At 40.4% G+C, this 23,903-nt stretch overlaps 1 protein-coding gene across 1 annotated transcript; it reads right to left on the bottom strand.

The window, feature by feature from the left end:
• Nucleotides 1–3,698: 3,698 nt before the first annotated feature.
• On the bottom strand, nt 3,699–13,657 carry LOC113958844 (acyl-CoA (8-3)-desaturase-like). Its single transcript, XM_027667417.1, has 12 exons — nt 13,089–13,657; nt 10,346–10,456; nt 9,728–9,925; nt 8,638–8,739; nt 8,322–8,450; nt 6,964–7,021; nt 6,500–6,576; nt 5,977–6,074; nt 5,556–5,652; nt 4,860–4,939; nt 4,452–4,577; nt 3,699–4,142 (listed from the first exon to the last, which is right to left on the bottom strand). The coding sequence occupies exons 1-12, from the start codon at nt 13,377–13,379 to the stop codon at nt 4,091–4,093; spliced, it is 1,419 nt and encodes a 472-aa protein (XP_027523218.1). The 5' UTR covers nt 13,380–13,657; the 3' UTR covers nt 3,699–4,090.
• Nucleotides 13,658–23,903: the final 10,246 nt, after the last annotated feature.

A 23,903-nucleotide genomic window follows, 5' to 3' on the forward strand; every position in this document is an offset into this window, starting at 1 on the left:
CAAGTGGGACCAGGCCTCTTGGGGTACGACAGGCAGGAAAACCAAACACACCCCACCCTTAGGTGGGTGATAAGATAAAAATTGCTCAGACAGAGGCAGCTCTGTACATGTAGAGACACCCAGCTCAGCGTTTTTAGAGCTTTAGAGTAACAGCAGAACACACCTACTGTGGGCAACACCTGAAGAAAAGTTTAGGTGGTGAGATGGAATATCTGACCTGGATTGTCAGAGTTCAGTGTAGATAATGCTTTTATTTCTGGCTGAATGTCCCTTTATGGGTGTACATTATATATATAATTTATGTATATATTACACATATATTATATGTATATTTTACACATATGAATATATATAATATATATAATATATTATTATTATATGTATATAATGATAAACATTATATATTGTATATTTCATATACATATATATGCATATATCATTATAGATAGATTTTTATGTAATATATACACATTATATATAATGTATATCTAATAATACATATGTATAATATATATGTGTATATATAATATATGTATTTAACATTTATATTTCTAATATATATTTACTATATATAAATGTATAATATAGTATTTTTATATATGTATGATATATGTGTATTTAATATACATATATTAGGTATACATTTATATATAAATATACATACTATATATAATGTATGTCTAATAATATATATGTGTAATAGATATGTGTATATATGTATTATAATATATATAATATATAATAAAATAATATGCTATATATTTTATATTATGTGCATATATATTATTATACATATATTATATACACATTTTTATATAATGTATATATAAAATTATAAATTATATTTTATAAACATATATGTATAAATTTATATTATATTTTATATAATATGTAAAATAAATTTTTAGATATAAAAATTTAAATGTATATATAAATTTCCTTCAGGTCAGACAACAAGTATGCAATAACATTGAAGAATTCAAGGAATTTTTTTGTAGGGATGGTTGGCAAGAGGAATCAGCGGATAAATCTTTCATGGGAATCATTTTACCCTTTGGTGGGAAGGTGCTAAGCCGAGATCCCGCCATACAGAGCAAGACAACAGCAGAAAAGAGAGTGGTTTTTCCATATTTAAATTCTTTCCAACATAGTCCACCCAAACTACCTTATCGAATTGCATCCCTAAATCTGGAGCCTGAGTGAAGAACAAAAACAAAGATACAGAAGACCTTTTGCTCCACCTGGATAAGAAAAATCACTTTAGCAGCACCTCAAACTCCTGCAGCAAATAGGATCCTGCAAACCATCTCCCTCATTTCCTTGTCTCTTCCAGGTATTCCAGATGGCATATATTGTCTCTCATGAAATATTGCAGTTCTCAGCAGCTGTTATCCTACCCCTTGAAGTTTATGAGCTATGTCTGACCAAGGTAAACCAGCTCCATTGTTAATAACTTTTATAAAATAGATGAAGAAATGAATATTGGCACAGAGCAGCCTGTTAAACCAATCAGAGAAAAGAACATTTTAATTAAAATGAGGCTGCAAAAAGACAAACTCATTAAATAATGACACTCAGACAAGTAGAATTCCAATTAAATGTAACAAATCATCAGATTTATGAGTCACACCAGAAGGAATCATTTTGCATCAATCTTATGCTGGTTTCAGTGGGACTCAGGATATAATGAGCAGAGCTTTCAAGTCTCACTGGTAAAAAAAATGTAGGCATCCTTAATATTTATATTGCCTTCAGCAAGACATCAGTTTAACACTATCTTCATGTGCATGCAATACAATCCCTGCAGTCATGTTAAGACAGTATTGTCCCTTAAATATTTATAAAATGTTTCTACTGTTGCAAATAATTGTGGATATCACCATTCTAACCAGGCTAGGATTTCAGAATACAGTTGGTATAGGCACTAGTTAGCAGAGGTTTCCAAATTACCTTTTAAAAAGGGTCATTCTCAAAGGCATCTGTCAGCTATTATTATGAAATAACCAGAACAGTGCTATTAGTACCTGCACCTACACAAAAAAGAAGTATAAATAAAAAGAAGAAATGGAGATGTTCTTAAAACAACAAAGGCAAAAATAAAAAGCCCAAACTCCTGCTTTGTGTGGGGGTCTTGATCTTGTTACCTAGAAGAGGCTGTTGGTGCCTGTATCTTGTAACACGTGAGTTGCTGCTCAGTTGTTCATGGTGGTATCTCACTTTAAGATCTTCCACATCTTCCTCCTGTGGGTGGTTTGACCCCTGAAAGCTCTGGGTGTGAATAGCAGAGGAGAAGAACCACATGGTCTTTGTTTTTGTGGGCAAATTGTCTATTTATTTGCCATTGTAGACTCACCTTCACAGGTTTTGGTCAATTAGGTGGACACAGCACAACACAGGTTCTGCCAGTGTGGCTCAGCTGTCTCCTAGTGGAATATCTTTGCTCTACACGGTATTGGGAGATATCATTGAATTGGAATTCCTTTGCAAAATCAGCAAGATTAATCAGAGGTCTCACACTCTCTCTAAAACAGGAATTAATTTCAATCCAAAAATCGTGAAGAAGAACTTTATTCATAATTACAGCTAAAATTTCTTACAATTTCTCTTTTTTCCTATTTTTAGCTTTTCTATTTTAGCTTTTCCAAACAACCAGGTTATCACCACTCAGCTTTTTTCCCCCTGCCTTTTTCCCTGCTGTTAAATGATAACCACACATCAACTTGTTCTTTCATACGTCCTCTATTTTTACTATCTGTTATTCAACACTCATCTCTCCGCCTTGACATTTTACATTTCCCATAAAATTTAAAGCACTCTGAATGAAAATATTCAACTATAGACCCACTTCTTTCTTTTATTGTCTCTCTCAAAACCCAGTAGTGTTCTTGGAGTGCCTCTACACAGGCGGGTATGACACTTTCCACCAGCAGAAGCTGTCCTTGACCATAATCACAGGTCCTTAGAATGACCAAGAAATAATCATTTAGATAAAATTTAATACACATAAAACTCAATAAAAGCAAGAGTGCCATAAACACCCTTGAAATGTGGACCTGCTCCTCAGTGCTTAGGCTTGTTCTCAGTCTTATTCAAGGTTGGTCTACAACAGAAAGCCAGTCAGACAGCACAGTCAGCACTCAACATATATACATGTATTTATGCCTATAAATAATACATGCAATACAAACTGGATTCAAACTGCCTACTACAGGTGTAAACCAGCAATTAATTATCTCCCTCCCCACGCAATCCATGAACAGAACTAGTTATAACACCTAAGTAATCAGAACAAGTAGTTTACATGTGATCAGTAGCAATGGGGACATACCCCAGGCCATCTTGTTCTTTGCACCTTTATCTATTCAAAAATATCCCTTAAAGATTCCCCCTGCCCTAATATCTCCTGACTTCCTGCAGTTTGCTTTGTGCTATCCCAAAAACACTAAGGAGACCTTAATACTGAAAGAGGCTTGAAAGGAAGATGGGGAGAGAGTTTTAACCAGGACTTGTAGTGACAGGACGAGGGATAATAGTTTTAAACTGTCAGAGGGCAGCTTTACATTGGATATTAGGGAGAAATCCTTCCCTGTGAGGGTGGTGAGGCCCTGGCACAGGTTGCCCAGAGAAGCTGTGGCTGCCCCATCCCTGGAAGTGTTCAAGGTTGGACAGGACTTGGAGCAATCTTGTCTGGTGGAAGGTGTCCCTGCCCGTGGAACAAGACGATCTTTAAGGTTCCTTCCAAACCAAACCATTCCATGATTCTCTGACATTGTAAAGAATTTCAGTTTAAACTTCTTCCATAAGCAATGAGCCTCCAATGAAGTTCAACTCATCAAGTTGATTCAAATTCTCCCCAGTTTAAAAGCCCATCTCTAAATTCTGAGATTGAGAGCAGGAAAAATAGAGGTTCATGGTTGAGATCAAGAAAAAAAAAAAGTATCTTTAACCCACTTTCCCACTTGATTCTTACTGAAATTAGCTTTGCCCAGCTCCTGAGTTTTTATGCCTGAAGACAGACACATGGATGGTCTGTGCTGAGTCCTGGCAGCAGTTGGGTGGTGAAGAGGTTCCCTTTGAGAGTTGCCAGTTTTTATCCATGCAGATATGCTTCAAGCCAGTGCTCCCCAGAATCCTTCAGGGAACTGCAGGAACAGAAGTTCAAAAAACTATTTATGAAGAGACTATTCAGTTTTCTGGGAAGCAAATTGTAGTTAAAGGAATAATTGGAAAAAAATGGATTTTAAAGTGCATGGATATCTCATAGCAAAGTCTGACTACTGGGAATGAGTAGAGAGGATTTAAGGAAGAGGGAAAAAAAACTTTTCAAATTGCCTGTAGAAAAATCTAAATAAACTACAGGTTTGATCGTGGTCGCTGACTTGCAGTGGTTCCCTGTATCCCTCCCTTACATGACATTAGAATGCAAAACTATCTTGTTAATGGATACTTACTGCAAAATATCTACAAAGGCTGTCAGTAAAGTCTTGGTTTTATATTCAATGCCGTGCTTATCACAAAGGCTTTTCACTAGAGGAGCTACTTTCCAGTAGTTGTGTCGAGGCATTGTGGGGAACAGGCTGCAGAATGGGATGAGACAGAGTTATTGTAAGACTTGGCTTGCACCACTTTCTGTCCTCCCTGATCAAAATATTCCCCTGCCCTCCCCCAGAAGGAGAGCAAAATGTCTCCTGAGATGGCTTATTCCTGGAAACAAAGAATAGTTTGGATGGGAAGAGACCTTAAATATCATCTGATTCCACCAGATCCTTTAAGGTCCCTTCCAACCCAAACCATTCTAGGATTCCACAGTTCTAAGTGCCCCATATTATTCCCACTCTTACGCCCAAAATTATACTCACTGGTGCTCAATTTGGAAGTTCAAGTGCCCAGTGAACCAGTCATTGAACAAAGATTGCTTCACGTTGCAGGTTGCATGGAGCTGGGAGGGAAAAAGACCCCAAAATACATGATTTTGGTTTTATTTTCCTGCAAGTCTGATGTTTGAACCGCAGCAATCATTGCCCACCCTCATCTTGCATAAAAGAAAAGTCAGGGATTACAGCCATCATTGCCCTGAGGAATTAAATAAAGTCTAGACTAGCCAAGATGAGTCTTTTTCCCTTAATAAAAGGAAAAATGCTTAGAACACACTACAAGGGATTATGTTGCTGGAGGTATTATATATGTGAGTGAAGTTGTATTTACATATTTATTTTTATCAGACTTTACCAAATTTTGTCAGATTTATCTTATCTGCAATAAACCTGCAACCTGTAGGGTAAAAATAAAGGGATCCAATCCCACTTTGCTTCCTTTAGTTGGCCTAAAAGGGAGATTGACTGTTTCACCATCAATACTTTTCTGTAATAGGAAGGGAAAAGTACTGTAAAAAATATATCAACACCTTTCAGTCAAAAAACCAAGACTTTTTAAATCTAGATGTCCTGTTTTCCAACTAAAGCTTTAAATGGTTTGATTATTACAGAAAGGATGTTGTCTTTGTCCTATGATTCAGAAGTGTAGACCCAGTATTCCAGAAGAAAGGAGCTTCTCACCTGAGTAGACACCCAGTCTTTGTTCTGATCATAATCAATGTCCATTGGAATGTGGTTCATCTGTGACACCCAAATAAACCAGGTGCTCTCAATGTACCTGGACAGATAAACAGGGAAACACTTGTTACATCTCCAGTGTCGTCCAAATTTACCATTAAAACACATTGCCGAGTCTCTTAATCTTAACTAAAAGAGCACTTTTATGTAATTCAGGATTTCCTATTCCTAACTTTTAGAGTGTAAGAACCACTCAACTTGTAGTTGAAGGTATCCCTGAGCAGCGACCACCACCCTGAAGTTAAACTGTTCCTTCTTGACTATTTATTGCTGAGAAAATTGTAGTGACTGGGACTAATTTTAATTTATTTCAGTATTGATTACATACATTAGTCTTGGAGACTCCAGATGTTCTGTGTGTTACCTGGACAGCCAATAGTATATCATGAAGTTCTTAAATCCCATTAAAGGAATATACATGAGGGAAACTCGGATGGTGAAAGACACAATCAATATCAGGTCCTGTAAAAAAAATAACGCAAACCAAGATGAAAATCAGCCCTTGTTGATGAAATCCCTCCACTCCATCCTCTCCCCTTTACTTGAACTGCAGCTAAAAACTGTTCTGATGTATGGATTTCTTATTGATTTATCAAGAGGAAGCTCCACACCAGCATTCTACAGCAAGTTGAGTGTATCCCTAAAATATTCCCACAGCACTCACTTAATAACTGCAGACAACAGCCCTGTCATCACACTCTGTCTACATTTGAGTTTGCTCTTAACTTTTATTTATCTGCTAGAAGATTGAAAAGCCTTTTCTAAACAATTCTCCCTTGCTGCAGCAAGCCCAGAATCAGCCTTTGCTATCTTAAACCCCTCAAACAGAGGTAAATATTAATACAGTGACATTATTTGGGTTTTCCAGATGCTGAAGCTGTGCTTACCAACCACTTTTTCCTCTTGATTGTAAAGTGGAATATAGTCAGCTGGAAGAAGGGGATGAGTGCAAGTGGGGCCAACACTGAAGGAAAGAATGGAAAGAGAGAGACATTTATCATTTCACTGCATCATAGCTCTTACAGAATAGTCTACTGTGAGAACAATGATTCTTCTTTCCAGTGGAAGAAAAATTGCTGTCTTCCATTTACACCAACTTTCATGCATTCACAAAATCTCTTAGTCTTTTTTTCTCATCGCTTCTTCATTTCTTTCCCATCCCTTTCTTCCCTCTACTTGACTCACCCTCATCTAGTACTTCCATCACATAACCCTTGCAGAGACACAGGGGCAATTCCTCCTCAAGTGGACCTTCTTGAACATGAAGGAAGCTTTCTGAAGGTGTCACTTCAATCTTAAAAACACCTTTATTTTGGGGAGGAGATATACTCCTGGTTTAGCGGATACTCACAGAAGAAATACTTATGTTGGTAATTGTAAGGCATGAACTTCTTCTTCTTCTTTCCAAGCTGAAAAATGAAAAGATATTGTAATGAGCCAGTGAGAGACTACACAAAAATGCTCAAAAAAATGCTTACAAATAATTTGCATTTTGTAGGAGAATGAAATTCAATCTAATCAATTCACCATGGAGCGCTGAGGCTATTGGCACTTGGAGAAGAACAGGTTGTTAACATGGAAACTCAGCCACTGAGTTGGTGGGTTCCAACTTTGGAGATTGGATCTAGCTGATCTTTAAGGTCCCTTCCATCCTAAACCATTCCAGGATTCTATGAGTGCAGGATGTGTTTGCTGTGGAAGCTACATCTGAACTTCTGTATCCCAAATTTCTGAGTAATAGAGGAGAGGGTGGTCAGATATGACATAATTTGGAAGTTGTCCTATAATGTCTCTAAAATAATTTCTGCAAGATCAAAGTACTGAATGTTCTATAAAGAAATCTGCCTTCTTGTTTTGTCAGATACTTTGTCTTCAATTACAGAAATATTTACACCTCAAAGATGTCTTCCCTGGATCAAAACCAAAACAACAAAGGAAGCAGACAAACAAAGCCCCCGAAATCCATTTTGCCTGGTCATGGTGTGTGGTATTTTGTAATTCTCACTAGAGAAGCCTTTCTGAGACAGCAGAGCCAGAATTTTCCATGTGCCTTGGAGAGCTGTAGTTTCTTTGCTTATTACTAGCTAAAGGAGAGAAAGAGGCTCTATTTTAAGAAGCTGATTACCTTGCAATGAAGTAATTTCATCACCCCATGAGTAAATAAAATTAGTAGGAAAACAAAAGTCAAATGAGACCTTGATGATATCAGAAATCATAATGGTGCAGGGAGGATGTATTCCTAGTTTTTCTTTTTGTGAAAGCCATACAATTTTGGATTAAGAAATCATCTGCACTCGTGTTCAATGCATGGCAGCAATACTGGTCCTGAAGGATTTAGGTTCCAAACAGTCAGAAGGACCCAGAGGGAACATCTGACTCACTAATAACTGACTAATAACATGTAACATTATTGTAAATGCACTGACTCACCCTCTGAGCTTCCTCCAATGTGCTCACCCTTCCTTAAGCACCAATTGCAAGACTTGGCTTCTCAGGAGCTGGTGCCTCAGCATCATAATAACCAGGCAATACATGAGACTCTTAGACCTTGGAACACTTTGGGAATTACCAGAGAATCCTGAATGGCTTGTGTTGGAAGGGACCTTAAAGATCACCTAATTCCAAGGCACAATCTGGATGATTATTATCATCCTTCCCTCTATAGATTTCTACCATTAAATCTGCTTTTCCAGACATCCCCATGCTCACTTCCACAGAAAGTGTCTTTCCCAGGCTGAAGAGGAGGGGGTGCATGTTGAGGTCAGGGTCTTTACGGAAGCAGTTGGGTTTGGCGTGGTGCTGGTTGTGTAGGTGGTTCCACCAGCTGGCAGATAAGCCCTGGAAAAAGGGAACACCAGGGATTCAAACCAGAACAATATCAGATCACATTGCTATTTATCCACCTGTTATTGACAACTTGCACTGCAATTCCCTCCCAGTTGATACTACCTGGATACAGGGACACTCCAATCCATTGCTTTGTCCCCATTAGCCCCAGAGAATATTCCCACCATGAGCCAACTACCTTCAGAACATTTATCACCACCATCTGCAGCACCCGATTCCATCTGGGCTTCCTGAAGACAGAGCAGTGCCCCAGATCATGCTGGAACCAGCCCATCTGGATCTGTAAGACCAAAGGGTCAATGAAGAAACAGAATCTTGGCAGCATTGCAATAATTTGCCTTGTAATAATAATTTGCCTCCGTAACTTTGTAGTGTGATGCATCTTCCTTCTGCTTTGGGGAAAAAACACTCCCTGATGTCTTGCATGTTCAGTGCTGAGAACTTCCAAACAAGCTACTGTCCACTAAAGCTGCTCAATTCCAGATATTGACTTTAGCTGGAATATAGGGAAATCAGTAAAGCATCACAACAATTAACTGTTACAGCATTGAAGTCTGTTTGCTCCTATCACAAATAATGAATTTCCAAGTAACCAGCTAGAAAGTGGAAGCATTTCCAAGTCTACAGCTTTATCGCATTCCATATTTCCATGGAAATATGAGTGCTCTTTGAGGAATATCCACCTTAACAGATAATAGGCAAATAGAACAGATCATGTAAATGAGTTGATTTGCATTTGTTCCATGTATGTCTGAGCAAATTTAAGCTTTTAACTCTACTAAGAAAATATTTCTTCTTCCCCTCACCCTCAAATTTATTGCATCTAAGGGCCACAAAGTCCTATTCCCTCCTTCCCTGCGTGGATCCTGCCCTTCTGTGGTTGAATTTACTAATTCAGCAGAAAACTATTCAGGGTTAGTGAGGGAAAGTGGCTCATAAAGGACCAAACAAACATCAGACAGAAGGAACAGGGAGCCAAAAGTGCAGCTGAGAATGAAATAGTCCCTCTTTTGTGATTAGATCAGCAAATCCCATCTTGTGAAACAGCCAGTTCCACAACATCCCACCAAATCTTGGGTTGTCAGCAAAACCAGATTTGCTGGAGGCAATAAAAATTGTGACGTAGAACGTGCTTGTCATCTTCAGGCAGGTAACAGGACCTGAGGAGAGGCAGTGGAGCAATGCCTGGGATGTGAACATTCCATGAATCCTCTCCATCTGGAGGAACCAAACATGTCTGCAGGGCTGAGCAGCTGTCAGCACTTTACCTGAGCAACAGTGAAGAACGCCATGCCAGCCAGAAAAGGCACTAAGGAGATGCCAAAGTACCAGATCATGAGCCAGGATGCAGCATCCAGTACCAGGATGTGAAGGAAAACCAGGAAGAAGAAGAAGTAGTTTGGCCTCAGAAGTCCCATCTTCTCAACAGTGCAGCGCAGCTCACGAAAATCCTCCAGGAGGGATTTCTGGAGGTAAAGTAAAAATTAATGCACTATTTACTTTGAAAATGTAACACAGCAGACTAAAAAACCCCAAAGCAGTCATGGGAGTCAGAGGAGATATTCTCTCAGAGGGGACTCTGTGCAAAACAGGGCATGAGATCAACAGGTCTTGGTTTTGCTTTGATACTGAGACATCACAGTGGGGAGAATTGAGCAGAATTTGGGGCTCTGGAGCTCATTCCTCACACCCAGGGGAGGATTTAGTGATCCTGGGATGGTCATGTTTCCATGCCTGACTAGCACCGGCTGCCTCCCCACCCCCTAGCCCATGGCACGGCGTCAGGTGTGCTCCTTCAGACAGGATTCCTACTCCCTCTCTTATTTTCCTTCTCCTCCCAGGCTGAACCCCAAGCCGTTCCCAGCTCTGGAATCTGGGACACTCACCTTTTTATTGGACTCAAAGCTGGGTTGATCTGGTGCCAGGTCCCCAATCAGCAGAGATCTCAAGTACTTTTTCACCAGAGACTTATCATTGTGAAAAGCTACAAAGGCATCCTGAGAAACACAAAGGGAGGGAGTGAGAAAGGGCACGTGACTAAATCCCAGACGCTGAGTCTCTCCTTTCCTCAAGTCTTTGATATATCACGTAATCCAGTTCCCATTGCCCAGAACCCTTTGGGTTCCTCTTTACCACCTACTGGAACTCGGCCCAAGGATGCTGGAGAAGTTTCAAGAAACCAGATTTCATAAAAGGCCCTGGGCGAGGCTAGTAATGAACATGAAAGGGTTTGATGAAAAACTCATTGCAGAGGGAAACATGTTCTTTCATCTGCTTGTTTCAGCACAGTCTGCCCCTAGAAGGCTCCAGCCAGCAGCCCTTCCCTATGGATGGGACCCAGGTGTGGGAGAACACATCAGGGAATGAGATGTGTCTTCGCCATGCTTGGGATGAGGCTTTTAAAATCCTGTTTGTAACCCATTAGGGCCAAAGGGAATATGTGCTGAAGCTCCTTACACAGCAGGAGTGCAGTTCCCTGCAAGTTTTCAGGCTGGATGATATTTTGGGGAAGTAGGTAATAGTAGTGACACAATGGGTCCGTTCAAGAAGCATTTGAAATCCCAGTTTTAAAATCAAAGACAAGCAATGGAAAAAAGGGTGAAATTCCAGGTAAATCAAAACTCTTCTTTAGCTCAGTGAATTTTCCAGAAGTAAGATAAAAAGGCTGACCATACTCTATTTAGGTCCAGAAGGAGTAGATATGGCAAAATCCTCAGTGTTTGAGCAGTCAGGTACTTGCTGATTTTGGGTGTGAGAAACAATGTGGATGATCATGACCCAAAAAAATTCTGCATGTGCTTGGTCAGGACTAAGTCCCTGGAAAAGGACAGGGGACTTCCTTGCAGTCTGACATTGCTCTGGAGCCTTTTGGCTGGAGAACTGGAGACAGTCTTTCTCTGAGTACTTTAGTCCAGAAATACTCAGAGCAAGGTGATTTTTTGGACATTTGAGCTTTTTACAGACATCCACTGACTCTTTGTCACAGTGACAACTGAATAACTCTATCCAGACCCAGAGGACTGGGGAAATCTCTCCATCCTGATTCTGTGCCCCTCATCCATTCTTATATACCTTTCTCCCGCCAGGAATCTGATTCAAGCCAGGAATCTGATTCAATCCGTAAGTGTCTATACTGCAGCTTGTAAACAGGAGCCACAATGCCTTCAAGCAGGAATCCCTCTCCACAAGATCGGTATCACAGATTCTTATCACTGAAAGCCCCTCAGTGATAAGCCTGTCACTTCTCCTCCCTCCTCTCAGGTCCTGATAATCATCTTAAGAGAGATTAACTTTAAGATTTATCACCTGCAACACACACAACTCCCAACATTTGACATCAATGCAATGTTCTTGTTGATATTTTCAAATTAATCCACACAGAAGAAGAAAATTCTCACTGTATATATACAACTATGAGGTCTAGAGTAGTCAAGAGTACTTGAAAAAAAATCCTGGATCCTGGTTTTAGGTAAAGTCCTGCCCCAGCAATTTTTTGAGACACCTTCCAGTCCTGCATTTCTGTAAAAGTGTGTTTTTTCTCAGAATATATGAACAGAGCAGCATTTTAAAAGCAAAAAAATTATACAGATTAGCAGAATACATATTGAGAGCAAGACAGAAGGATACTGTTGTAATGCACCACAAATCCACATTGTACCCACAATTTTGGCTACTAGTTGTGGTCCTGTGCTCAAAGGGATGTAGCACAGCTACAGGTTGGAAAAGACCTTTAAGATCAAGTAAAATCAGGTTGTAATTATTGGAATAATAAAAGCAGGCAGGATCAAAGGTCATCCTTTAAACATATTCACCCCAGACAAATTCACTGTGGTTAAAGCCCCTGGGTGTCCATAAATAAAATAATCTAAATGCAGGTCCTTACACTGCAGGAGCTGGGAGGACATTGCTTGGGGCCAAATAATTCCATGCATTCTGTATTCCTTGAATCCTTTTGTAAAAGTCCAGTAACAGAACCTGCAGGAGGTGGCACCAGGATCTCTGGACTGGCCTGGCATGGCTGGTCTAAGTTCTTAAGTCACTGAGGTACAGGAGAAAGCTAACAAGGCTCAAACCTTTCTTTTCCTTCCTTTGAGAACACCAGATATTTTTCTGCCCCAGTTTCAAGCATGGAAACATTCAATTCAAGGAATCAAATGTGAAAAATACCTGATCTGGTTCATTCTGGGCCAGGACTGGGAAAGTGTTATCCCATTTCAAGCTGAAACCTGAGAGATTAGATTGGCTAAAGAGCTTCCTTCAAGTCAAAAAGTCTTGTTGAGACAAGAATTAAATCTCCCACATCACAAGCTTATGCCTGAAACCTGGCCATATTTTTAATGCTCATATTTCTGACTATTCAGATATTCAATATCTCCTTTCAGCAGAGAGATCTGCTTCGAATTTATTATTTCTGTCAACAAGCAACACAATTATTTCAGAGAAATCCACTAAATCAACAAATTTTTGCAGGACATCTATTTTCAAATATATTTGTGGAAGTTTTCCTTGTGTCTTGCAGCCATTGTGCTGCTTTCTCAGCCCACTCTCTGGCCAAGCACAGTGACAACCAGCACGTCCTCCTGCCCTGGCACTGGAACCACCTTCCTACTCTGTCCTCCTGGGTCTTACCGTGGCATCTTGCCCAGCATAGTGGCTGATAACTCTGCTGCCTCCAGGGTGCTTCTTGGAAAACCTGCTGACATCATAGACCTTCCTGTCGATGACCAGCCACTGCTCCTGGTTCTCCCCACAGCCGTTGTGCATCCTGACCTCTTCCCAAGTGAAAAGCTGTGGGAAGGCCGGAATGGGACTCGTCCCCTTCTCGCTGGAGCCCGTCTGAGGAGGCATCTGTGCACTCAGAGCTGGGATCCACCAGGCTGAGCCTTGCTCTGTGTCCAGGCTGAGGGTGGACCATCCCATCCTGCCCGTTATACAGCCTCACTCCAAGCCACTCCCTTGTGCTCCAAGGGCTGGTTGGCTCTCCTTGCCCAAACACACCCTTCCAAAGTTCCCTCCTCTTCCAGATGCTTTACACACCCATAAATAAAAGCCCTGTTCCTTCTTGTGCTTTCTGAGTTGCCTTTAGAAGGTCTGGTTACTCATGAGAGTTGTGGACTGCTCCACTGAACACAAACAGGAATAAACAGACAAAATTAGGATTACCTGTTGTCTCTAAATGGTCTCATCACTGCCCAAAACCTTCAGGTTGTCCTTCATCTTTGAAATTTTCTGTGTTGACCCTGGCATGGTAAATTCATGTGTCTTTCTTAGCTAAAATAATCAAAATGCTATCAAATCAGAGTAAAGATGGTAAAGATTCAGAGTAAAGAAAGAACACAATTAGGAAAACATCCTTTATTTCCAGTTAATTTGGCTTATTCATTTTATACTTCGCATAGAGCTGTGAAAACAGAGTTTCCTGTATATTCTTGACTCATTCAATCATCTAATTGTTCAAGTAATTAATTCATAAGTCTATAGCATTAGAATATTTTGGAATTAGGAGTAATAATAATAATAATTATAATAACAATAATAACTTAGTACCAAATTTGGCTGCAGATTCAGAGTTCCTAAAGCTATGTTTAAAGGCAATGTTGAGATAATTAACCTCACTTAAACATCGCTTCTGAAGAGACAAAATCTAAGCATCTCTGATGTTATCTGCTATGAATACAGAGGTGAAGAGTTCTCAGCTGTAGCAAATAGCAGAGAAAAGAAGGCAATGCCAAACTTCCTATGAACCCACACCGATTTTGCCCATGACCCTTAGAAAAAACTAAGCCCGCATATAGGAAATACTGCCCTACTTGAGATTTAGGATTCATTTTATCCTGGTTGAATTTTTTAGTCCAAAATTATGAGCCCTGAGTGCTTTTGAGGAAGGTACAAGCAGCAGGCAGATATGGTGCAGTCTGTTCCCACAGATTTGAGTTAAATCACAAATCATGAGTTTTCCCCCTTTTTATTTGCACTTATGAATTTATTATGTCTGTAACCCCAAATATTGCCTACAATGATGCCCAATCCTTGCCTGAAATCTGACCAGTTCCATGCCTCAACTACCTCTTGTGACAGTGAGTTTCACAGACAATTCACACACCGTGATCCAGAGAAAGGAGGGAGCTATGTGAGCTCCCAGTTCTGAGAAGGACTGAGAATATTCAGCTGAAGTTGCAGACCTCAGGCAGGACAGAAAGATAAAGAAAGACAAAGAAAGTTCAGAAAGCCAAAGGCACCTCAGCAGGATGAGTTGTTTCCCCTGTCTCCCAAGTAGATGGCAAGGAGCTGATCGAAGCAGAGATGATCTGATATCCCTCTCATGACGTGAAAAGTACCATTTGATTTATGTAAAATAACTTTATTTTCAAGAGTTTGTCCCTGAGTGACTCTGGAATGGAGCTCACAGGATATTCATGCTGTAAGAGACAATGAAGCTTCTCAGTTTTTCACTCTGTGCCAGTCTCAGACTGCAAACACAGTGACAAATATGAAGTCTTGGTTTTTGTGTTCCCCAGCGAATTAATAACAGCCCAAAAGCAGTTGGATAGAGACAGCTGAAATTCCACAGAGCAGACACCTGCCTTGCCCTTAGCCCTGCATGGAGTGAGCAGTTTTCTGACTGCCACAGAATCCTGACTTATGCAATTCTAATTCTTTAAATCATGTAGCATCTTGTGAATTAATAAGTCAAGCCCAAAACAGCTGTTTAGAAGTTCCTGACATGTGGCAATGGTTGAACCACCCAAAGTGGTTCAAAAGAGAAACGGGACTGTTGGTATTCGTCAGAAGACAGTGATAAAAGAATGGGAGGAATAATTTCTACTCTGCTGTCACATTGCATTTTGTAACTCTTTATCTTGCTCTAAATAAAACTTGAGAGTGTCCACGCCAATGATGTGTTCATGTTCTATTGTATATGTGTGGAGTCTTACTTAAATCATGTTTAGTACTTGAGGTGCTGAAAATAAAATATGCAATAGTTTGCGTAATTTTCCACATATGTGGTTTTTATAGACATGTGAAAATATCAAGTTACTCCACAGCTGGCTGAAAGTACAAAAAAACCCCTTCCCATGGCCCTGTATTCAGGCTTGTAAATGCAGCAGTTACCTGAAAAGGAGAAGATAAAAATGAGGGGTTTGATTTTGGTCACAGCGCCAGGTGTGAACAAATATGGGATGTCTCTGTCTATAAACACAGTCAGCTGTGATTTCACTGTTAACACACACTGTGGGTGCCAGTACCCACCAAACTGTTGCTAATTAGATGAATTAAGTTTGGGAACTTTAAGATATTTTTCCTCTGTATTAACAGTATGCATAATATTTAATGTCTGAATTTATTTTCCATCAGCTCCCATCCAGAGGGTCCTGCAATGCCCATTGATATTCCATCACATTAAATCCCCTCCCAGTCTGAAAGCAGAAGCTCTGTCTATGTTATCCGGGTCACCAAACAGATTTCAGAGCTGCATGGAAAAGCCCAGAGAGTGAAAGCCACAGCCATGCTCACTCAGATAAACTATTGGGAAATCTGTCAAAGTGAATTTACACCACACTCAGTGTTCTGCAACAACTACCCACAGACCTGCCAAAATCTGTGTTGCATGCTCCTGGGAGCTGGTACATGTGCTCAGAGCTGTTCTCTTGTGACTAAGAAACTCCTTGCCCAGGGACTTGACATGATTTCCCAGATTTCCAGAAAGACAGTATGTGACTCCTCAGCTGGGAGTTGTTGCATCAACACTTTTATCCCCCATAAATATTTGCAGCTTAATCCACTGCAGATATGTGGTCCAGAAATAAATCAAGTACTGAGGCATCCCAAAGCATCTTGGAAGTGGTTCTGTGATTCTGTGAAGTGGTAGGACTCGATGATCTTAGAGGTCTTTTCCAACCTTAATAATTTTATGATCTCATTTCTAAGAAAATCTCCTTTTCCTTCAAGCTCTGAGGAATTTTTTCCTATAGGATACCAATTTTTTACAGGGTTTTTTGACCACCTTTTCTACAGAAACTAAGTATTTCATGGGGCCTGTCATATGTGCTGTGACAGCACCTATCAAGTGATGCTCCTGGGCAAAGCTGGATGGAGAACATCTACTTGACAAGATTTACAGTCTATCCAGAGTTGTTCAACATGAGACAGACATTTATAGGTTGTACATGTCTCCAGAGTCAGCTGTCAACAGTAGAGAGAGCTGGAAAAGCAGGACCTTGCGCTGAAGCCATGGGACAGCATCTTGCCTTTGTGGAGAACTCAGGGATGCTCTTCCCTAAAGTGGCTCCAGCCTATGGCAGGGAACTCATCTGCATCCATTCACAGGCCAGCACACAGGTCCCTGTAGATAGAACCTGTTTTTCTTTCCGGATTTCATGGACTATCATTCAAAACTCCCTCTTCTGTGACTATGATGTGCCTCTTCCCAAACACAGCCAGGAAATGGAAATAGTTACAATTATTTTATCCCCAGGACAAAACTTAATGGGGAATCCATAATTCAGGACAAGGCTACATTTGGAAAGATTTCTTCAGTCTTTTCAAGAGACAAAAACTTTTGCAGTCGGTACAATTTTTTTTTGGAAAGAAAAAAAGATAAATCCAGCAGTTGCTTGATGAGAACATTACAAGATACCATATCAGTCAGGAGGAGAAAAGGACAGGGTTTTCTTTTTTTTTAGTATATTCCACATTAAGAGACACAACCCCGTATCTCAGATGGGGTTACTTATCAGGAATACCACGTAATTTCAGAGATGGGAAGAGAAATCAAGGAGTTTTTCATAGACAGTCATGTTTGCAATGAATGTTTGCTTCTCTTCCCTGCCTTGAGGGGTTTAATTTGCTCAGATATTCAAAGTCTTTAATAATTTTTTTTCATTCCTTAATCCAGATTTCAGTAGTAAGTTAACACATGGGTTTTTTCCTCTATATCCTTTGCAAAACAGAAAAAAACTTCTGTGAAATACCATGTTTTCTCTCCCAATTTTGGGTTACATTTTATGGTTGAACAATAAAACCCCAAAATGAGTGCCTTGTTAATTATAATGATGTCTAAAACTAGGTTCTGTAATAAACCTTCTCACCCAAAACTCCCCACAGAACAATAATTTGCATTAAGACACATATTATGTAATTTTTTTGTACTTCTGAGCAAGTTCCTAAAGCCCCTACCCGGGAGATGCTGCAATGCTGCACAAAGAGATGTAAAGCCTGACAGGATTTGCTGTTGTAATTCTGATGTGACCTTCTCTCACACACATCAGCTGTAATTACACCCCCCAAATTCTTTTCAAACAGGAGTGATATCAATCTCTTCATCAATCACCATGGACTTTTCTGGTTTGTGTATCTTATTTAACCTGCAATTCCAATTAAATATGAAATATGAATATACCCTTTGCATCATTCAAATTCATGGAAACCAGAACTCCATAGGCTCTTCTGTGGCTTTAGGATCTAAATTCAGCTGATCTAAAATGGTATATTCTAAATTTAACGGCTGATAAAAAGGCTCTCTCTCAAATGCACAGGTAGCATTATATATTATTAAAAAGAAAAATAAGACACAGCATAATTCAAGATCAAATTGCTAAATGACTGTAACAAACCCATTTTGTTTTCCCACTGTTGTACATTTGGGTAGCATTTTTATAGCTTTTTTAGCATTTATACTTTATAGCATTTTCTGTGCTCAGTGCAGAGCTCCAACTACTTGCAGACACACTTCTGAATATTCTGCTCATCCACAGAAGGAAAAACCCTCCAAAAGGTGACTCCGCTTGAAAGTTTGTTTTAATTCTTGGCTTGTGCAACACTAGTTAGGAACAAAGTGACATAAGCAAGGATTAAGACACTCACAGCCTACACACAGAACACCTTCCTTTGTCTGTCCTTCCTATGGGTCCTGGGCCAACTTCCAGCCTCTGCAATATGTGCAGCAGGGATCCTGCAACAACTTGCCTCCTGTTCTATTTGACCAGAATTCAATTCCCTAGCCTTCATCATCTGCCTCTCTCTTCCTCAGACACATGTTGTGCTGTATATTCCATGCATTTTGACTCTGAGATGTCCATCATCCTTAAACTTCTACATCCTACCCTGCCCACAAGGACATCAGTCACATTTTTCCTCTACATGACTGAAGGGGCTTTTGCTACTTACTTTAATTCCTTTTGAAGTTTACTTTTTCTTTGACACTATTGCAATTCCTAATTGCAGTTCCATGACCTTTTCACTACTCTTTTTATTTGCAGTCTGTCTCACAGATTGTTCCTCATCAATCCAAAATGATCTTGTGAGTTTGTTTCTCCCCTCCTTGCAAGTCCCATAAACTCCTTATATGGAGTTGATATAAGAATCCTCACATGGCCTCACAGGCCTTCAGCATCATTTCAAGGGACAAAGGATATTCCAAAGTTGTACATGAATGTCTGGTTGATAAAGGAAAATACTTAAGCACCAGGCCAACACCTACAACGCTTGTAAGCATCCTTGTAACTCTCCAGCTTGGAGTAAGTACACAGAAGTTACACCCCATTCCTGTCCTATTAGATACTGGGAAGAAATGAGGGTGGGGAGGCTCTGGCACAGGTTGCCCAGAGAAGTTGAGGCTGTACCATCCCTGGAAGTGGTCAAGGCTCTAAAGTGCTTGGAGTAATCTGGTCTAGTGGAAGGTGGTGTGGAACAAGACGGTCTGTAAGGTCCCTTCCAACCCAAACTATTCCATGATTCCATGATTATTAGGCAGACATTGTCTAGGCAATCTAGAGACCATTATCCAGACCATTATCTTTTACTTATTCCTTTATTTTTGGTAATTTGCAATATTTGCTCCAGACAGAAATATTTTAACTTTCTAGTTTCCAATGAAGTCACAGGTTCCTGATCTTCCATTTGGATGAGGGGAGAAAAGGGAATAGAGAAAAGAAAAATGTCAAAATGACTAAGGCATAACCTGAGCTCATTGGCAGCATCTTCATTCACCTTTTATTTTACTTGGGCAACATCCAACTTTTCTTACTTCATCTTGTTTCTTTTTCACAATTGATTGTGAGATGATCCTGAAGAGGAGTTCAGACTCACTTGTTAGAACATTGGCATCTCTTCTTGCCAGAAGAAGTTATCGTTCTATCTGGGTCTGCAGCTAAATGGTTGTTTTAAAGGCACTCATGCATCCCAAAAGGTGGATTATGCAGGATGTGACCCAATTAGGATAATTCTGCCCACAGGACTGTCCTCATCTCTTTCTGAGTCAAAGCAAACAACTGCTACAGTTTACAAGGAGTCATCTGCTATAAAATTAAATTATTCTTGAATTTTGGTATTTTGATATTTCCCTTAGTGGATAATCTATCCCTGCTCTTGGGCTAATTAACCTTGGCACTAGGAATTTACACCTCCTGTACAGCTTGAACTGGTATTGATTCACACTTCAGCTCCTATTTCTTTATCACTGACAGACTGAAGTACTGTCTGCTATAAAATTTCTCATTTTATGGTCAAGTCACTACCTCTTCTGTCATTGGGCTCAGGGAGCTCCAACAATTTCATTCTCTCACAATAAGGATCTTTCCTGAAGCTTTAGTTTTTCCTGCATCTCTTCCCTAAATCTTGATAGCAGACATATATATATAGAATATTTTTTAGGTATTTATAACTTTGAAAGAAATTAAGCCTAACCTAGGCATAGAACAACTTAAAATATTCCCATGAGACTGCTAGACTGGCCTTACCCAATCCTACCTCCCCTCTCCAAAGCCTTAGAAGAAGGGGGAGAGAAGGTGGAAAAAAAGACAGGCTTGGCAGGAGAGGTGAAAAAAACAGCCCCAGAAAGGAAATCCAAAAGGGAAAGAGCATCACAAAAAATATTCTGCTATCACAAAAAATTATGCTGCTAAGAGCATCCTGTTTTAACAGGGGAAGCATCAGACTCTGCTCCTGCTCACATGCTTGGCTATCAAGTAGGCTTTTGAGCACTGGACAAGTTAAAAATCAACTTAAAACCAGTGTTGTGGAGCAATTTTCATTCTATTTTTATTGGCACAAACACTGAACCTCCATTTTATGCATTAACAGCAATAAGTTCCCATTCAAGGCACGGTGACCATGGTTCAGAGGTTGTAGAGAGATGTTTCTTGGGGTGGGCAAAAATCAAAAAGCCAGGCTTGTTCTGGAGACCAAATCAAGGCAGACTACTATGGATCAGTCAGACTTCTGGAATTTTTGCCTAAAGAACATAATTCTAACCAGCATTTCATATAAACTGTCATCACTGTATTACTTCTATTGCTGTTTCAAAACTTTCTGTGTGGAAATTCCTCCCCATTTTCCAAACACTTAATCCCAGTCTCTGTAGAAGATGCAAATCACAGAGAAACCAAGTTCATGTCAATGAACTCTCTTCCAGTGTCATGTCAATCCTCTTCCTCTCCCACCCATGAGTAGTGTTGCATTACTACCTCACCTGTTAAGAAATCCCTTTATACTCCTTATAAAAGAACTATCTTGGGAAGCAACAAATCCTCCTGTTTCCAGAGGTTCAGCTGCATCCATTATCTATCTTGCATGGATCTACAATCATCTTCCATTCTGCTTCACTTCTAAAGATGGAGAAAATTCCATTAACCTCCTCAGGAATTTGGGATAATGGAAGCAAACACACACACACAGAAGCTGGGCAAGGATTGCAAATCCACCCCATAAACAAACCAAAAGGAGTGGGTGTTGGGAAGGGAAAACTACAGTGTTTTCCTCTTCCAGTTACCCCATCACCCTTAACTGTTTGAACATTTTTGTAAGTCCAGTTACTCCATTGTTGCAAATGTCTCTCCCTGATTTGAAGAAAATGATTTAGTCCAGGTTGGAGCCACCTCTTTGTCCAAGGACACTCCAACTTAACTGGAAAATCTTTGAAGCCTGATGAACATCTGATTGCTGTTTTTAAGAGACCCCATGCAAGTGCCTGATGGATTTTTTTCTCCTTTGAACGTTTTTGGGGACTAAATCCTCTCCCCGGCTTGGCCAGGGACACCTTCCACTAGCCCAGGTTGCTGAGATCCCCATCCAACCTGGACTTGAACAGTTCCAGCGATGGGGCAGCCACAGCTTCTCTGGTCAGCCTGTGCCAGGGCCTCACCACCCTCACAGGGAAGAATTCCTTCCAATCATTCCATCTAACCCTGCCCTCTGGCAGTGGGAAACCATCCCCCCCTTGTCCTGTCCCTCCACACCCCTGCCAAAAGTCTGTCTCATGATCTGATCCTTCCCTTCTGATTCCCTGGGGAGTCCTTCCCTTCTGATGCCCGACTGCCACCCCGTGGCTATTCCACAACATTCAGGTTCCACTTTTAAGGCTGAACTGTGAAGCAAAGGGTTTCCACTAAATGCCCAATTTGAGGCCAGTGTTGTTCCAAAAAGGTGTATTTCAGTGCAGGTCCAGAGAACCTGAAAGGGGTTTTGAACTTGCATTTGAATATTGTTGTAAAATGTCAGTATTATTAGCTTAAGAGTAATATGCTACTGTGGACTGTAAGGAATCCAGAGTACTCACAGAAACTGAAGCTGTTATATAAGGTATTTCTCCTCTTGAGCTGGAGAACTGTTCTTGAGCCTGGAGTGCTCTTCTTGAGCCTGGAGAACTCTCTGGAGAACTCTTCTTGAACCTGGAGATCTTCCAGCAAACTCAGCACATTCAGCTCTTGTTATGTTGATTCAGGTCCCCTTTTGCTCTTCCCCTTTAGGACTCTGAATCTGTGTTCTTTTTCCTGGTTATTCAGGCATTTGGTTTATTGTTTTGTGGATGTTTCCTCTTTATTGTAACAGAGAAAACACAGGAGTGTCCAAAGTCTTAGGCAGTAAAGTAGAACTTAGAGAGACCATTCTCTTCAAACTGTCAACTCCCAGATCATCCCAGCCCAGAGAGTAGTTCAAATCTATTTCTATTTTCAAAATCAAACATCCAGATAATGATTGTTCTGACTCTGAGCATTCAAAAACAAAATCAAGAAGCCTCAATACTGCTGAACGCTCATGGCCCACTTCAGCAACAAGTGGAGTTTCTTCTGCTTACCTCTTTTGCCACACTTTTTGTCCAGTTCCTCTCCAGCTCTCTTGGTGCCCCTTTAGGCACTGGAAGGGGCTCTCAGATCTCCCCAGAGCCTTCTCTTCTCCAGGCTGAACACTCCCAGCTCTCCCAGCCTGTGTCCAGAGCAGAGGGGCTCCAGCCCTCTGATACAAAGTCATGCAGCTTCCAGAAATCAGGAGTAGATTTGTTTTTCCTTTTCTCCTCATTTTGGAGAAAGACGTTTATGACAGTTCTTTCTCTGCAGCTGTGGATGGGGATTTGTTCCGTGTTTTAGAGAGTGCAGACATATTTTAGTCTGGTGACAGCAATAATTGGTAAGATAAGGAATTTTATTATTAGTCTTTCCTCCATCAACAGTTCTAATAAAAGGGAGAGAAATGGAGCAGGGAAAAACCAAGGTAAAACAATAACTAAGGTCCATTTTATTTATGGTCTTAATCAACAGGTATTTAATGATTATTTTATTATTTCCATTACAATTTTATCCTGTGCTTAACAACACTCTTGGCCTGGGAAGATGCATTTCTTCCATTCCTTCACAAGTTATTCTCATCTTGGATGTTGGTTGGAAAAAGCATCACATGTTCCTCAAGATCAACCCATCCCTTCTGGGTACTAATCCCTGGGGTAATAAGGTAATGGAGCATCCTCATTAGTGATGTGGCAGGTGTTATATCCTGCTTTGGCATCTGTATTGTTGGTGTGGTAAATGAAAAGACCCTGGGAAAGGTACTAAGGCTATTCCAATAAATCCCACAGCACATGTTCCCTTCTTGTGGTGTGTTTGGAAGGCACAACATCCAAGAGAGGAAGAACCAGCAATGTTTTGGCTGATATGAGCCTGTGGATACCCAGCTGACTGAAAAGTTAAACACATTTAAACAGTAGCCCATCCCTTAACACTTTCCTAATTTCATTAGATTTGTCTGCAGCTCTGACAGGAACACCTCATGCTCCCTGGGCCAGGAGTCAGGAGTTGTCTCCTCTTAACAGAGGTTTAAAAAACCCTCCAGAACTTCAGGTGATCAGACTGATTACGATCCCCCTTTTCATAGAATCATCACAGAATGGTTTGGATGGGAGGGGACCTTAAAAATCATGTTGTTCCATGGGCAGGGACACCTTCCACTAGACCAGGTTTCTCCAAGCCCCCTCCAACCCAGCCTTGAACACTTTTGCTTCCTTAGTCACCGCTGTAGGGATTCTGAGTATGGATGTGACATATTCCTATCTCTTCTGGCTTTCACTAATGGGTTTGTAACACTCCAAAGTCTGGCACTGTGGAAACCACTTGCAGATTCCCCATGGGATGTTACCAATGGACAAATAACCCAGAGGCTTCCAAAGGAGACGCA

The sequence above is a fragment of the Corapipo altera genome, unplaced genomic scaffold (genome assembly GCF_003945725.1).
Source record: "Corapipo altera isolate COAL_440 unplaced genomic scaffold, ASM394572v1 114, whole genome shotgun sequence".
Classification (NCBI taxonomy): Eukaryota; Metazoa; Chordata; class Aves; order Passeriformes; family Pipridae; genus Corapipo; species Corapipo altera.